The 15,179-nt window shown below is 36.7% G+C and overlaps 1 protein-coding gene across 3 annotated transcripts in view; it reads right to left on the bottom strand.

Moving 5' to 3' along the window:
- The window catches only part of USP24 (ubiquitin specific peptidase 24), a 147,310-nt gene that overhangs the window by 85,776 nt on the left and 46,355 nt on the right, over positions 1 to 15,179 (bottom strand). For all 3 annotated transcript variants that reach the window (XM_038000483.2, XM_007978600.3, XM_038000478.2), the window contains exons 6-16: positions 12,432 to 12,467; positions 11,757 to 11,822; positions 10,509 to 10,574; positions 7,631 to 7,705; positions 6,916 to 7,074; positions 5,309 to 5,423; positions 5,004 to 5,107; positions 2,342 to 2,449; positions 2,042 to 2,137; positions 1,790 to 1,951; positions 1,541 to 1,588 (exon numbers count right to left, since the gene is read on the bottom strand). In XM_038000483.2, the coding sequence (XP_037856411.1) occupies positions 1,541 to 1,588; positions 1,790 to 1,951; positions 2,042 to 2,137; positions 2,342 to 2,449; positions 5,004 to 5,107; positions 5,309 to 5,423; positions 6,916 to 7,074; positions 7,631 to 7,705; positions 10,509 to 10,574; positions 11,757 to 11,822; positions 12,432 to 12,467 (1,035 nt within the window). The remainder of the gene's footprint in view (positions 1 to 1,540; positions 1,589 to 1,789; positions 1,952 to 2,041; positions 2,138 to 2,341; positions 2,450 to 5,003; positions 5,108 to 5,308; positions 5,424 to 6,915; positions 7,075 to 7,630; positions 7,706 to 10,508; positions 10,575 to 11,756; positions 11,823 to 12,431; positions 12,468 to 15,179) is intronic.

Here is a 15,179-nt window from a genome sequence, read left to right as displayed (position 1 = left end):
ATGCAACTGACTAGAAAAGCTAAGTAATGCTTAGCTGTAACAAAGAAGGAATAATGGTCAGGAGGGATATTCTGGTTTCATAACGCCACTTCCCTGGAGAAGGGAAAGTCCATTCAGCTTTGACCTTTTATATACAAAGAAACGTGTCTGTTGCTGAGAAGAAAAGACCATTTTTCTATGGATACCCTTTTCCTCTTACTATTACTACTGAAGGTTCTAACCATCTTCAATAACTATGGATGAATTGTAATCATAAGGAGAGGTTGCTAAATTATCTGAATCACTGAGCTAAGGAAACTGGGAAAATTCAAATTGTATCTGAGTGAAAAGAAAGCAATGTTGTTGAGTTAAAAGAAAAATTCCTCATAACCTGAGAATTACCAGCTCCAGTTTGCAAATACCTTTTAAAATCTCTAAAGCTGGGTTACATGTAGAAAATTCACTTGGTCACATTTCAGTATCAGAAATACAAAACACAAAGTTCTTCAATGCCCCCAACTAAACTTTATGATCAAACACAACATAAGAAATAAAAGCCCATTGAGCTAAGAGTCTCTTAATATACCAATGAAAATTAGTTGGCGGTATCCAAGATCCTTTAAATAAATACTTAACAAAAGTCAAACAATGTGTTTTACCAATGAAATTATTAAGCCACTAGTTATTCTACCAAAACTTTTCTTATGTTAATAATAAAATGAAAATCAGAAAGTGGAAGCCTTCCCGGTGCTAGGCTTTAAGTTTGGTCTGGGCATCCTGAGGGTCTAGGTGAAAGGACAACACTGCTCCAATTAGTGCTGCTGCAACAACAGCAGCACAGTCCACTGAGCTGGCCGCTGTGATCAGCCTTCTCAGAGGACAGGCTTGAGGCGTAAGGACTGGAGAGCTGCAATCATTACCGCTCAATCTGCTAACCACCACCTCCAAGGAAAGTCCAGAAGTTCACAGTAACCTACAGTCCCAGTCCCTCTTATACAAGTCACTATCCAACCCTGCCTTCTAAAATCAAGCCCCAGCAACAGATACTCACTGAATGACTTTGCCTATAGAATTACTTTAGGAATATGTCTAAATGAAGAACCTGAAACACTACTATGTGCCATCGATGACTGAACCTCCTTCCTTTCTCTCTCTCATTCTATGACTGTTCCTCCATTTCTCCCTTATGGGAGAAAAACAAGCACAATATTTATTTAGAATCCACTGTACTTATTAAAATTGTGCATACTTTAGATTTAATTTTAAAAAGAAAAACTAAGTTGAAAATCTTCTTATATACTTTTCATAAAATTAGAAGATTTTAATTTTAATTTCAGAAAATTAACTCTTTGAATGTGACCCTAGATTTGTTTTCCCATTAGGAGTAACTCCCAAGCTTTTAATAAAGCATAGGTCATAAACAAATTTTTAGACATCAAATTTGAATATGAACATTAAGAAACATTAAAACATACTATTATTTTAAAATTGTGATGTAATTTATTAAAGGAAATTATTAAACTAGTATACCTTTTAGTTGGTTCCATCTGCAAATTCTTACCTTGAATCCATCCTTCTTGTTTTTTTCCAAACCTGACCATTCTCCAGGCTGAAAATTCATTTTAAGAGAAATATAAGTGACTTGGTAAAAGCAATACCTATAATTTCCCGATCTTGTACTTTAAGGTAAGAGCTTCCAGATACAGCATTTAGTTTAATTTACATAATAGGGGAGGAAAATTATTTGGCTCTAATTACTCAGGGAATACTGTTGCTTTAACAACAAAATCAAATAAAAGCTGAAACCAACCCTCTTAATATCTTCTATGCACTTGATGATGTAGCTCCTCTTGATTGCTTCTTTCACTGCATACGCATCACTAAGGATTGTCAGGTGCTCCTCCAAGGCCTGCTGAATAAGGCTACTGGGCAGGGTTGGAAGGTGAGCCAGTTCCCAGAGTACGTCTAATACCTACAATAATATTACATATAATCAGCCAGCCAATACGCAAATAGCTGCTTTGAGCATTTGTAGCTAGAAAAATCCATTTGATTCTCCTGCCTTTCCAGAAGTGGTCTCAAAGCGAGCTTCCCGGCCTATTCGTCCAATCAGGCTCAATAGCTTCTGTCTTACTCTATCACTCTCAGTCTCCCAGCTCTGTAGAATGGAAAAGACACAGGAATTGCTTCACGATCAAACTGGCAAAATATGCAGAAATTTTAAACTTGAGCTAAAAACATTAATAACGTAAGAAAAGTACACTTAAACACTGCTAATTGGTGGGGAGGAAGGGTATTCAGGACCACAAAAGAGCTTGTTTTAAGAAAATTTAAAAGTAAGCATGTCTGACTGAACACATACCTTCTGAATGAGAACAAACAAATGATTAAGCTGATCTGAATTAAATTTCACAGCTGCTGCAGCAATAATAGTATGAATGTTCTCAATCACGGTAGATGATTGTCCTGACTGGAAAAGGAAACATTGGCAAAAAGTTAAGTCGTGGAACTTGGAACAACCTAAGTCTTCCCCCTAGCAATTTACAGAAGCACAAGCAAAAATATAACAAAGATAAATTGACTCTGGTCTAATCAGCATCCACTTGCATAATATTGGCAAGACTATATGAAGCAACCATTATTAATCGTTATCAGCTGGCCTTATTTAAATTCCTAGCAGCATTAATTCTTTAAACCGACAATGGAAAAACACACACACACACACACACACACACACACACACAAGAATCAAGTTCTCAATCTGACATATTTCACTTCAAGAAAAGAACAAAATATTTTCAACTGCTAAAAGATTTAAACAGATTGAATTATAAAACAAATGTACTCACTTTCGGCATTTTATAAATGATACTGAAGGTTCCAATTGAGTGTATTACCTGCCTCATTTCTTATTTTACTCATAGATACTTTGTGATTTCAATTAATGTTTATTTATCCCATTGGCAGTAAGTCTTTGCTGCAGAGCTATAGACCCTATTGTCAACCTTAAGGTTTAAATTCACTTTATAACCTCAATTATGTCACTGTTATGCCTCACTGTTCATCGTGTGAGAGACTTGAAAGGAAAGAAGACATTTTTAGATTCAATTTCTTAAGAATTTTCTCAATATATACTATGCACATAGAGTCATTCATTGAATGTAGTAGGAATATACAATATATAAATCATGGTCTCTAATCGTCAACCTAAATCTTCAACCTTATGTGGATTCAAAATTTATATTCACAAAACAAAATTATATGAGTGTATTCCACCAAGGTCAAGACATGGGAAGTAATATCTTGGGACCCAGGACTGTTTTCTTTTACTCCTGGACCTGACTTTTTACAGTCGGCTCTGTAATGCTGGGCTCGGAGCCTGCCAACTACATTTCCGAAACTCCTCTGCCAGCCAACTTCCTGTTATGTTCTGCCAATGAGAAGAAGCGCTGGGAGATGACTGGCAGGATGAAGTATGTCTGGCTTAGGCTCAGAGTGGATGCAGATGCTGGCTGTGGCAGCAAGGGACTCTGGAAACCTTGGTGGCGGTAGCACCTCTCTGACAGTTCCAGCACTTCAAGTAAAAGCGCCTCCAAGAGCAGCTTCATTTCCATGAACTTAATACCCCTTCTTTCTTTTTGCTTCTCCAACATTCTCCTTTTTTGTTCCTCTACCTTACTTAGGAACACCTTTGTAAACAATCCCCTGTAATCAATTCCCTTTGTTTGATATACCTAGCACAATTTCTACTTCCTGACTAGATTCTGACTGATACAGTGACTAAGTTGATACAGTCAAAAAGTGCTGCAGGTTTTTCTCTGGCTTACCAACTAGATGAAGAATAATACCATTAATGAAATAGACTGGAGAATGACTAGGTTTGGAAATAATGAATTTGAGATGCCAACGCGCTACGCATGGGAATGTGTGTTACATATTTAGATGTATTACACTGGAGCTCCAAGAAGAGATCTGAATTAGAGATATAATTCATAGAGTCAACAGCATACAAATGCAGTCAAAGTCACAGGAGTGCCTGCAATTGACTTATGAATACAGTGAGAAAGGGGCTAAGAACTAAGGCTTGAAAAAACCAAATAAAGTCAAAGTAGAAGCGAATAAGTTAGTAAAGGGGACTCAAGGAGGAATGCCAGGAAAGTTAGGAAAACTAGTAAAATGGACTATGACCAAAGTGAAGAAAAGAGAAATTGAAGACTATGTTGGATTCTGTCACACCTCTTGACAGTCCTAGTAAGATGAGATCTACAAACTCATCTATTATCTTTATTTAATAGGGACTAAATGGGAAAAAATTATTAATGAAAATAATATAATGAAAAGAACACTACATTGATAAACAAAGACACATACCTATTCCTAGCTCTGTCACTAACTGCTATATAACCTTCTCATTTTTTAATCTAAAAAAAGGTAATTTTAAAAAATTTTTAAAATTTTAACATTTTAATTTAAAATTTTTTTTTTTTTTTTTTTTTTTTGAGACGGAGTCTCGCTCTGTCGCCCAGGCTGGAGTGCAGTGGCCGGATCTCAGCTCACTGCAAGCTCCGCCTCCCAGGTTCACGCCATTCTCCTGCCTCAGCCTCCCGAGTAGCTGGGACCACAGGCGCCTGCCACCTCGCCCGGCTAGTTTTTTGTATTTTTAGTAGAGACGGGGTTTCACCATGTTAGCCAGGATGGTCTCGATCTCCTGACCTCGTGATCCGCCCGTCTCGGCCTCCCAAAGTGCTGGGATTACAGGCTTGAGCCACCGCGCCCGGCCTTAAAAATTTTTTTAATCTAAAAAATGAGAAGACCAGACTAGATCAGCAGTTTGAAACTTCTTGTGGCAAGTGGATTTATACATACAATCTTAATAAAAACCTGAAACTGTAAAGTGGGTTAGGTACAGCTGCTCTGTTTAAAGCAAGATAAGGATTCCATTTCCCTGCTCACTCACCACCCTTCTCCCTCTCCTGTAGTTCAAAAATGTTAGGCAAAGGCAAAAATAATTCTGATCCACCTACCTGTATCTTCCAAATTTTAGTGAGCTCATCTAACGACAATTTACTACCCAAGAGTTCAATAATTCCCTTTATACGGTCACAATATTGTGCTTGGTCTATGTTGCCTAATTGAAGAAACATGAGAAAGTCAGATATAGTGAACACTGACTCTCTAAATACAATTCTATTAATTCAAAATAATAACTTGCTATAAGATCATTTAAAGGCTAATACAGTCAAAGCAACAATTTTGTATACTTTTTAATACAAAGATATACTATTTAAATTATGTTAGGTAATTTTTATTTTTTTTGAAAGCAACTTACCTTCTAGTGCAATTGACAGAACTGAGTTTTCAACTAGCCAATCTAATAATCTGTCCGTATCTATAGCATTCTTCACAGATTTGGATAAAGTGCTATCTTCTATTAGTTTGGTTACCTAAAAAGATAAGATTATTGTGACTGAGTCTAATATACATTATCAAATATTCATATGTATATAATTTTTACAATGTTACAATGTGCTTCGATAACTAGCCAAAATGTATCAAAGGCCAGTTATAAGAAGTTAACAGACTACCATTTGTGATGTCCCTTTAAAAAGAACATAGAGGGCCAGGCACGGTGGCTCATGCCTGTAATCCCAGCAATTTGGGAGGCCAAGGTGGGCGGATCACTTGAGGTCAGGAGTTTGAGACCAGCCTGGCCAACATGGAGAAACCCCGTCTCTACTAAAAATACAAATAATTAGCTGGGCATAGTGGTGGGTGCCTGTAATCCCAAACACTCAGGAGGCTAAGGCAGGAGAATTGCTTGAACTTGTGAGGCGGAGGTTGCAGTGGTCCGAGATTGTGCCACTGAACTCCAGCCTGGGTGACAGAGCACCACTCCCTCTTAAAAAAAAAAAAAAAAAAAAAAGGAACATGGAGTCATTCTTACAGCTCTCGTTCCCTGGACCACTGCTAATTGGCTCAGGGATGAACATCTAACCCATACCTCAACCAGGCACTTCCTCCAAATTTTATATGTGGAAAGTATACAGAGGTGTCAAGAAGACACTTCATATACAGAAAGTCAGTCCCTCTCTGGTGATGGGAACCGCAGGATGTGAAACATGGGATCTATTCATTGTCTTGATCTCTACCATATGAAAAATGCCAAACGCAGGTAGAGAGGGAGCAAGGCCAACATACTATGAAAAGCAGGCACGAGACTTGGACAGAATCCTGACAGTGGTCAGGTTGCAAATTCTAGTTGTTCTGTTGCCCACATGTGCCCACCCTTTCTTGGTCTGGCTAGTAAACCCTTCATTCATGTGAAATAATCCAGTCTCTTTTCAATAAACTCCTCTTTTGGCCTAAAATGGTTCAAGATGAGTTTCTTTCACTGGTAGCCAAGAATCCTAACCAATACAAAACTGAAGGAAAAATAACTGAATTATAACTGAACTGCATTGGATCCATGTGTCACACACCAAAACCAACTGTGCTGTTTCTGTGGATATGATAGCAAGTTCAGAAAGCTACAGAAAATTATTTCCATCATTTTGCTTCGACCAACACTGTTGCAGTCATTTTGTTTTTGTCCCAACCCCAGTTAGAAGATTGAAGAAAACTTACATCTGAAATAAAACAAAATGAACTGTACCCTTAGAGCAAAAGTCTCAAACTGTACATTCTAAGGGATTATATTCTAGGAAATTTCACAAAAACACTACATATTTTAAATATTTCAGACATAAATTTTGAAAGTAACAGAGAAGATGTCTTTACTAACAATGATATACAACGTTTTATACAGAATCGTTACCTTTTTTATGTGATTACAATAAATTATTCATATTTCCCAACATTTTTATAGTAATAAGCATACATTTTGGTAGAACTTAGTATCTGCACATTAAGTCTTGTAGAAACAAATGCAAAACTTACTTCTTTGAGAGAATTCATCTTAGCACTGAAATGTGGTGATTTCAGCATGCGCAGTAGAATATCTAGTCGAAGGTCATCCACAATTGTCACTAGATCCGGTTGGAAGCGCATGCAAAGTAACTTAATGGCAGACAAGAGCTCAGGGATGCTAACTAATCTCTTTTATTGAATAAAAACAAAAAACAAAAAAGGAACTGTAAAAACATTTTGATCCCAATTCTTATAACACACACAAGAATACTGGGTAACAATGGTCTGGCAGTATCTGACATTTTACAAAGTCAATTAACTTCATTTTGCTTAGAAACAAAATAGCACATAGGTGAGCAGTAAAGGAAAGTGAATGGTCCTGTGAAAAATTTAGGTTAGACAAAATAAATCATGTTAAATTTAAATGGTAAAATTGCTTTAAACAACTCTGGGTAAGTTTTAACACTATTATTTTAAAGTTTCCTCTATGCCAACTGTGATACCATCAAAATCATGTTAGTAAAATTCTGAATGGTATAACTTACTCACTGTATTAACTCTATTGACTAAGGCAACAACAACCAATGGTGCTTCAGAAACAGTACTTTTTAATTAGGAAATGTAAAGTTAATTTGATGTGAATGCATGTGACCAGAATCCAAAGTGTGTGAACCCTGCTAAGTCCTGGCTCTCCTTCTGTGAACTAACTGGCACTAGGGTGTATCTGGCTGGAGAGAGCGTTTACCTTGTCTTTGAGGTCTTTCTCTTCTACGCTCCGTACATCCTGGATTGTAGTAAGAATGACTGGGTCTAGCATGGGCTGTAGAAATAAAATGCTACAGTTATTAAGAATTCCTGAAGCTGTCCCAAAAGTAGAGAGAGAATACTTCTTCATCTACAATTCGCAAAGGAGAGGGTGCAATGAAAAGATAAAAATTTTCATATCAGAGCAGCTACTAACTAGCTAATACTGCCAAATAAACCCTTAACTGATTCTGCTTAATCTTAGGTGCCTCAGTTTCTTCAATATAAGTACAATTTCTGTCATTACCATCTTATAAAGGTAATTTTCAAGAGTGACTCAAGACACACAGTCTAACTTTTAAAACACTGTTTTTATAATAAATATTTTGTGTTTGATTTTTAAAAATGAATGTAAACACAGACCATGGAAAATATGCTGTCATATGAACGACTTTTGCTTATTGATGTGAATGAGGCCTATAGATGAGATTCATACAATACACTGCTCCAGAATGGTAACACAACCAGAAAACTGACTCTAAAGAGTATGTGAGAATGGTAAAGTATTAGCAATTAATACATCTAAATTACCACTTCCATCTAAGTAAGAAAATATTTAAAACTTAGCTGATGAAGAAAGAGATAAACAATATTTGGCTGTCAAAGCCAAGAATACATTAGCAATGAGCTAAAATGACATCAGGCATTTATCCAGATAGAATTTCTTCATTTATACTTAATGCCAATTGTATAGGAAGGAGAGAGAGCTGTTATGGTTAAGAGAGTCATAGTGTTCTTTTCAGCATGTGCTGTTTAATCCTTACTGCAACTCTTGAGATAGCTATTACTATTATGGCCATTCTACAAATTAGGAAATTGAGGCACACAAGTTAAATAAGAGTCTTCTGAAGTCATACAAGTAGCAAGTGGTAGAGACAACTGTTATGTAAGCAACATGTACTGTATGAATTTAGTGCTGAAATTTAATTTTGGATGGTTTGATATAATTAAAATAAAGATGAAGTCAGATGTGCTTGGTTGGGAATTCATACACTTCTTGTTCTTTTTAAAGTACACTCTGTTTATATATTAAATCTGGAATTTCTAAAGACCTTAATGTTAGCAGCTGGGGTATTTATGCTAAATTCCCTTCCACAGAGCAAGGCATGAGTAAAGAGCATGCGTTTAAAACCCAATCCTGACCCTGATTATTAAATTATTAATGTTTATTATTAAAATATTAAAAAGTCCAATCACTTTGTCTCTTTATGTCTTCATGTTACAACTATGAAATTAATGATTATATTTATATGCTTAATAAACTGAAGGAACATTAGCTATTTCTAAAGAGCTTAATATACAGAATGGAGAAATATGTAAACAGCCATCCTATTTCACCTAAAACTCTTGCAGGATTACCTTGACATCTAAAGAAAGCATTTAACATTTAGAAATAACAGAGATTGGCCAGGCATGGTGGCTCAAGCCTGTAATCCTGGCACTTTGGGGAGGCCAAGGAGGGTGGATCACGAGGTCAGGAGTTTGAGACCAGCCTGGCCAGTACAGTGAAACCCTGTCTCTACTAAAAATACAAAAATTAGCCGGGCATGGTGGCACATGCATGTAGTCCCAGCTACTCGGGAGGTTGAGGCAGGAGAATCGCTTGAGCCGGGGAGGTGGAGGTTGCAGTGAGCCGAGATCACACCACTGCACTCCAGCCTGGGCGACAGAGCGAGACTCTGTCTTAAAAAAAAAAAAAAAAAAGGCCGGGCGCGGTGGCTCAAGCTTGTAATCCCAGCACTTTGGGAGGCCGAGGCGAGCGGATCACAAGGTCAGGAGATCGAGACCATCCTGGCTAACACGGTGAAACCCCGTCTCTACTAAAAATACAAAAAACTAGCTGGGCGAGGTGGCGGGCGCCTGTAGTCCCAGCTACTCAGGAGGCTGAGGCAGGAGAATGGCATAAACCCAGGAGGCGGAGCTTGCAGTGAGCCGAGATCGCGCCACTGCACTCCAGCCTGGGGAACAGAGCAAGACTCCATCTCAAAAAAAAAAAAAAAAAGAAAAAGAAAAAAGAAATAACAGAAATTTCCAGAACCTACTAAAAAAAAATCCTATCTCCCTTATTAAAGCAGCCCTAAGTAAATGTGATGTTGGAAAGAAGGAACAGTGCATTTAAAAACACTGCTCCAGAAGGACACCATGCTTTAAAAACCATTTACGGTGATTTTGTAAAAGCTCTATAAAAGTTTAGGGTGCATAGACTTATTTATAAAAATAAATAAATAAATAGAAGTATTTCAACGTGACATTTTGCTCGGTAAAACTTGTTAATTGAAATGAAGGAAACAAGGTAGTAGAATAGGCTTTTAGCATTAGGAAAACTGAACACTCGCAGCTTTGACTGTTCTATGACCTGCTGACTTACAATCCTACAGAGGCAGGAAATCAGACAAGATGTGCTGTTAAGCTGATATTCAGAAGTGAGCAACTGAGCCAGTAAGTGAGCCTAGCTGATTTAATACATAAATACTAATCTGATTCAATACATAATGGCATCAAATCCTTAAATAATCCTGTGAAGCAAATAAGGATATGCCGCCTACTTTACAGATAATAAAATGAAAAATAAATAAAAATTGTATTTTATAAAATGATAAACTGAAAAGGTAAATAGCCTTCTCAAATGTTAGGTCTCCTATACTTCAAATTATTCAATAATTTTTATTATCTGATGGCATTTTTATTAAAAGGACAGCTAATGTGAAAAAAGGAGTTACTCTGGATTAAAGACCATTCTGAATAATCTGATAAAAAGAAGTTATTACAGTTTGCATGTCTTCAATCATAAGAAGTAACATGAAATGGTTTAATCTTACCTGTACCACGGAGGAATTGAGGTACTCTGCACACACTCCCAAGGGTTGAATCAGTGCTGAGACAGCCTGGAAAAAGACAGTGAAGATTAGAAATACATTTGAGAAGACTTTTTTCCTGTCAAAATTAAACAAATCTCTTTTCATATATCGAAAAAAGTCTGAATAGTGATTTGATCAAGTCATGAATAAGACTAGAGAAACCAAACTCCTGGATAGAAAGAATTGATATAAAGATGTCAATCCAATAAAGTCATTTCCAACATACTCGATCTATTCAATGGGGATCACAAGGACAGTTCAACAACCTAATTAACTTCCAGGGAAGCAAGAGGAGGCTTCTGCATCAGTGTCTCTGATCTGGCAGACATCTGATCTTTAGGATAAACACTAGGTCGCAAGGAAGAGTCAATACAGTACTACACCATCAGTCTCTCTCCTTGACCATTGCTATTTCCTTCACCCAGAGAGGGACCAATAGGAATCAATTAGTCATGGTTTCACAGAAATAACTGCAACTGTAAGCACAATCTGTAACACCTGGGTATGTTATTTTAACACATTATTTTCTGTATTTATCAAATTACAGCAGATAGCGCAGTGTCTTATTTATGTCAAGTACGTAATAGTTTTTAATTGAATTATTATTAATTATAGAAAAGAATAAAGTGCTCTCAGCAACAAACAGGTCAACAGTATCTGAAAATTAAAGATTAGTTATTCCCCTTACTATGAGGTTATGTTTTGAGAAAATGAAGTTGATACAAACACTGCACCTGATGATTCTAAGCTCCCATGTTACAGCCATTTGTTATCTAAAAGTTTTTGTAACACCAAAAAGCTTACTAAACAACTCTGTTAAAGTATTTTTATTTGTGCCTGAGTCTATGAAGTAAATTCTGATTTTATATAATCATTTAACCGAGCCATAAAATTGTTATGCATATATATACTTGCCATATATAGCAACCAACTTTAAACAGCAAGATAATTTCATGTAACCATTAAAAATTAAGAGAAAAACTCCACAGGTAAAGAAAAAGTAGTGAGGAAAAAAACTCTACATGGCAATTTGATTATAATTAGGAGTAAACATTTCTTTGGTTATCAGGACTGTGGAATCTGCTCCTCTAAAGATGAAAACCTTGAATTTGACATTTAACTTGGCATGTCCAGACCGTGTCCTCTGGCTGTATACCAACTCAAATGAAATGAACTCCCACACTGGGCACAGAGAGTGGTTTAACTTACCCCAAGTTCTATATCTTCTGAATGGAGCTTGGCTTGGATTGCTGCAAATCCACCTAATTCTCCAAACTGAGAAGAAAAAAGGCACACATTAATTTAGTTTATTTTTCCCTTTGTTTTATTTTGAAAAATTTATTCGGCACATAGTAGGTGTATATGTTTATGGGGCACATGAGATGTTTTGATACAGGCATGCGATGTGAAATAAGCACATCATGGAGAACAGGGTATCCATCCCCTCAAGCGTTTATCCTTTGAGTTACAAACAATCCAATTACATTCTTTATTTTAAAATATACAATTAAGTAATTATTGACTGCAGTCATCGTATTATACTACACAAATTAATTTTAAAATGTTATATATTAATAATTTAAGCAAGGAACTAAAGCTAACATTCGACTTTATCACTGTGCTCTGTAACATTGGTCTTGAGAGAAGCCTTGCATCGATCCTTCTACTGCTCCTGTGGCATACTGCAGATAGTACTAAGTCCAAAAGCTGATGTTTACCTGCTAATATTGTACATACAAAAAAAGGAAGAAAATATGAAATCCACTCCTTAAAGCATTTTTATTATTCTCTGCAGCTGCCATTTGCTTTACATACCAAACTCTAGGACATCTCATTAGAAAACTGAAAATATACCACATGACAATATTAACAAAAGTCATATACCTTATTTACCAAATCCACAACCCATCCATGAGGCTCCTATGAGAAAAGAAAAAAAAAATTGAGATGGCAGTATAAAAGTTTCCCCATTAACCCTTACATTTCTTTTATCCTAAGTGAAAAGTTAGAGGAAAAATTATAAAAGTTTGGAAACTATTTTAAAGTTTTTTCCCAAATGCTTCCTAATATGTCTTTAACATTACTGTATACAATTTTGGGAGTCTGTAAGTCTGTATTCTGATGGAATTGCCACAATGTGGAACATCTATGCATTTTTGGATAGCTGAGATCAGTTGTTTCAGCTCTCCAACATACAGAATAACTTGAGTTAAATTCTTTAAAAAAGTTTTATTTTAGAAATTAAAACTTAATTATTAACATAAAAAGTAGTAAATCAGCCGCGATTAAAAGTTTTAGTCCCAGTTAGATCATTAATTAATGCTCTTAAGCAAGCTCTATTTTCTCCTCCTTTTCTCCTTTTCTTTTTTGAGCATTCACTGTTCTAGGGACCAGACACAGAACAGTGACTACGAAGAGATGTTGTACCTGCTTTTACGAAGCTCATTCTAGCAGAGTCAACAAAACCAAGTAGAGTATCATATACAGAAGATAATTCAGATTGTGCTAAGTCCCACGAAAGGAAAAACAAAAAGGCCTCAAAAGAAAAACAGGAGCTTCCTCTACTTGGGGTGGTGGTCAGGAAAGACTTCTCTGAATACATAATCTTTAAATGATGAGACAGATGTAGCTGTTTAAAGAACAATCCAGGCCGTGAGGCTAAAATGGTAAAGGTCCTGATTGGGGATGGCAGAAAAGAGTCTGCTGTGTTTAAAAACTCTCCCAGCTGCGACATGGTGAGCCAGGAGTGGCAGAGATGAGGTTATACAGAGAGGCAAAGAATGTAGATCATGGAGACACTTACAGACCATGATTAGAAAGAAAGCAACAGAAGCGTTTTCAGCAAAACAGTGTTTTATATTTTAAGGTCATTCTTGCAGTTCTGTGGAGAATGGAATGGAATGGATGAATGGGAGAATGAGACATAGTCAGACACAACCAGTTAGAAGGCCAGTGCAGTGTCTAGGTAGTTCACAGACTAATGGAGAAGGATGGCAGTAGAAGCGGGAGAGAGAGGTCAAATGGAGACATATTAGAGATTAAATCAAAAGACTTGTTTATGGTTTGGTTATTCTTTATTCAAGGAATGAATCCTGGCCGACTCCCATGTTTCTGGCTTGAGCATCTAGATAGATGATGATGTTATTTACTAAAAAGGAGAATAAAGGCCGGAGAGGCAAAATGAAATTCCATTTCAGACACACTAAGTTTGAGAACTCTGTATGGCAACCAAAAGGAGATAACTGACTCTTCAAGTCTGGTATACTCAAGAGAGGAGGTTTGGGCCACAGAGATATAAATTGGAGGCCTGTCGGCAGAAATATGACATTTAAATTCATTAGAGAAAGTATAGTGAATAAAGAGAGGAAGCACTGAAGAAAACTGGATAGAGGTGAAGGAGTCAACAGAGGAATCATGGCTTGGGGGCAAGCAGAAACACAAGGCACTGTAGATCCTGAAAGCCAAGCAAGAAACATCTCCAAGAAGAGAACAACTGGGACCAGTGCTGTTGATGGGGTCAAGGGACGTTTCTTTCCAATCTGGAAACATGGAGAGGTGTTGGTGCCTTAATGAGAATGATTTCAGTAGATGGTGGATGAAGGCAGAATGGAATGCCCTGAAAATTTAGTAGACTTCTATCTAGGTATCCTAAATGGCTCTCCAACTAAAAATACTACTACTGGATTAAAAACATACAATATTTTAAAACATACAGCTGAGTTGACAAAAAAAGAAAAGAAAAAAGCTCAGAAGCTTAAAACAAAGAGAAAGCAGGAATCCTGTGAGGCAGGCAGGAAGGCTCTGAAGCCAGCTTCACCCACAGGAGAGTGCAGAGCCCTGGTGACCATGAGCTTCCATTTGCAGGAGAAAAAGGACACCAATCCCAGGTGGTACAGAGTGACTCAGAGGGTACTGTAACATAAAGCTGGAACTAAAAGGCTACATCCTTGGTGTCAGATGAACTGATACAGATTTACCTGTGGAAAGAGAAAATAAGGACGCCTAAAAAGAGAAAAAAAATTCTCCAAGAATTCATAACCACAGAATTGCCCTCATATGGCTTTACTGCTCAAATTCACACTGACGTTACGGTCTCAAAAATCCTAAGCTGATAATTTATTCTAAAATGGTCACAAAATGTAGTGCTTCCAGGCACCCGGAAGAAGTAAAAGTAAATCCTTTTTGGAAGAAAGAACTTTCAACTTAGGCCTCAAACTGCCCACTCCTAGATTAAATGCGAAGAAACATGAGTTCATAGAAAAATGAACAAACAAATAAGTATAAGTACATTTCTACACACCTACATACATACACAAAGCAAGTGAGTAAAGTAGGTATCAGACACAGAATATAAAGTATTAAACAAATTAGGGATTGAAAATATGAGTTAAGAACATGAGACAATACAAAATTAAACGGAGTCAAAAACAAACAAACAAAATTTATATAAATGAAAAATTCAGTAACTGAAATTAAAGACTTAAATAAACAAGTTAAACAGCAGATTAGATACAAATAAAAAAAAATCAGTGAACTATACTGCTATAGATCTGGAAAAAAGCACAATTGCAACACAAGGAGATAAAAAGATGGAAAATGTGAAAAGGAGTTAAGGGACATGGAGGACAGAAT

Source organism: Chlorocebus sabaeus, chromosome 20 (assembly GCF_047675955.1).
Source record: "Chlorocebus sabaeus isolate Y175 chromosome 20, mChlSab1.0.hap1, whole genome shotgun sequence".
In the NCBI taxonomy this organism is placed as follows: domain Eukaryota; kingdom Metazoa; phylum Chordata; class Mammalia; order Primates; family Cercopithecidae; genus Chlorocebus; species Chlorocebus sabaeus.
The sequence above is the reverse complement of the archived record's forward strand: the minus strand, read 5'-3'. Positions and strand labels throughout refer to the sequence as shown.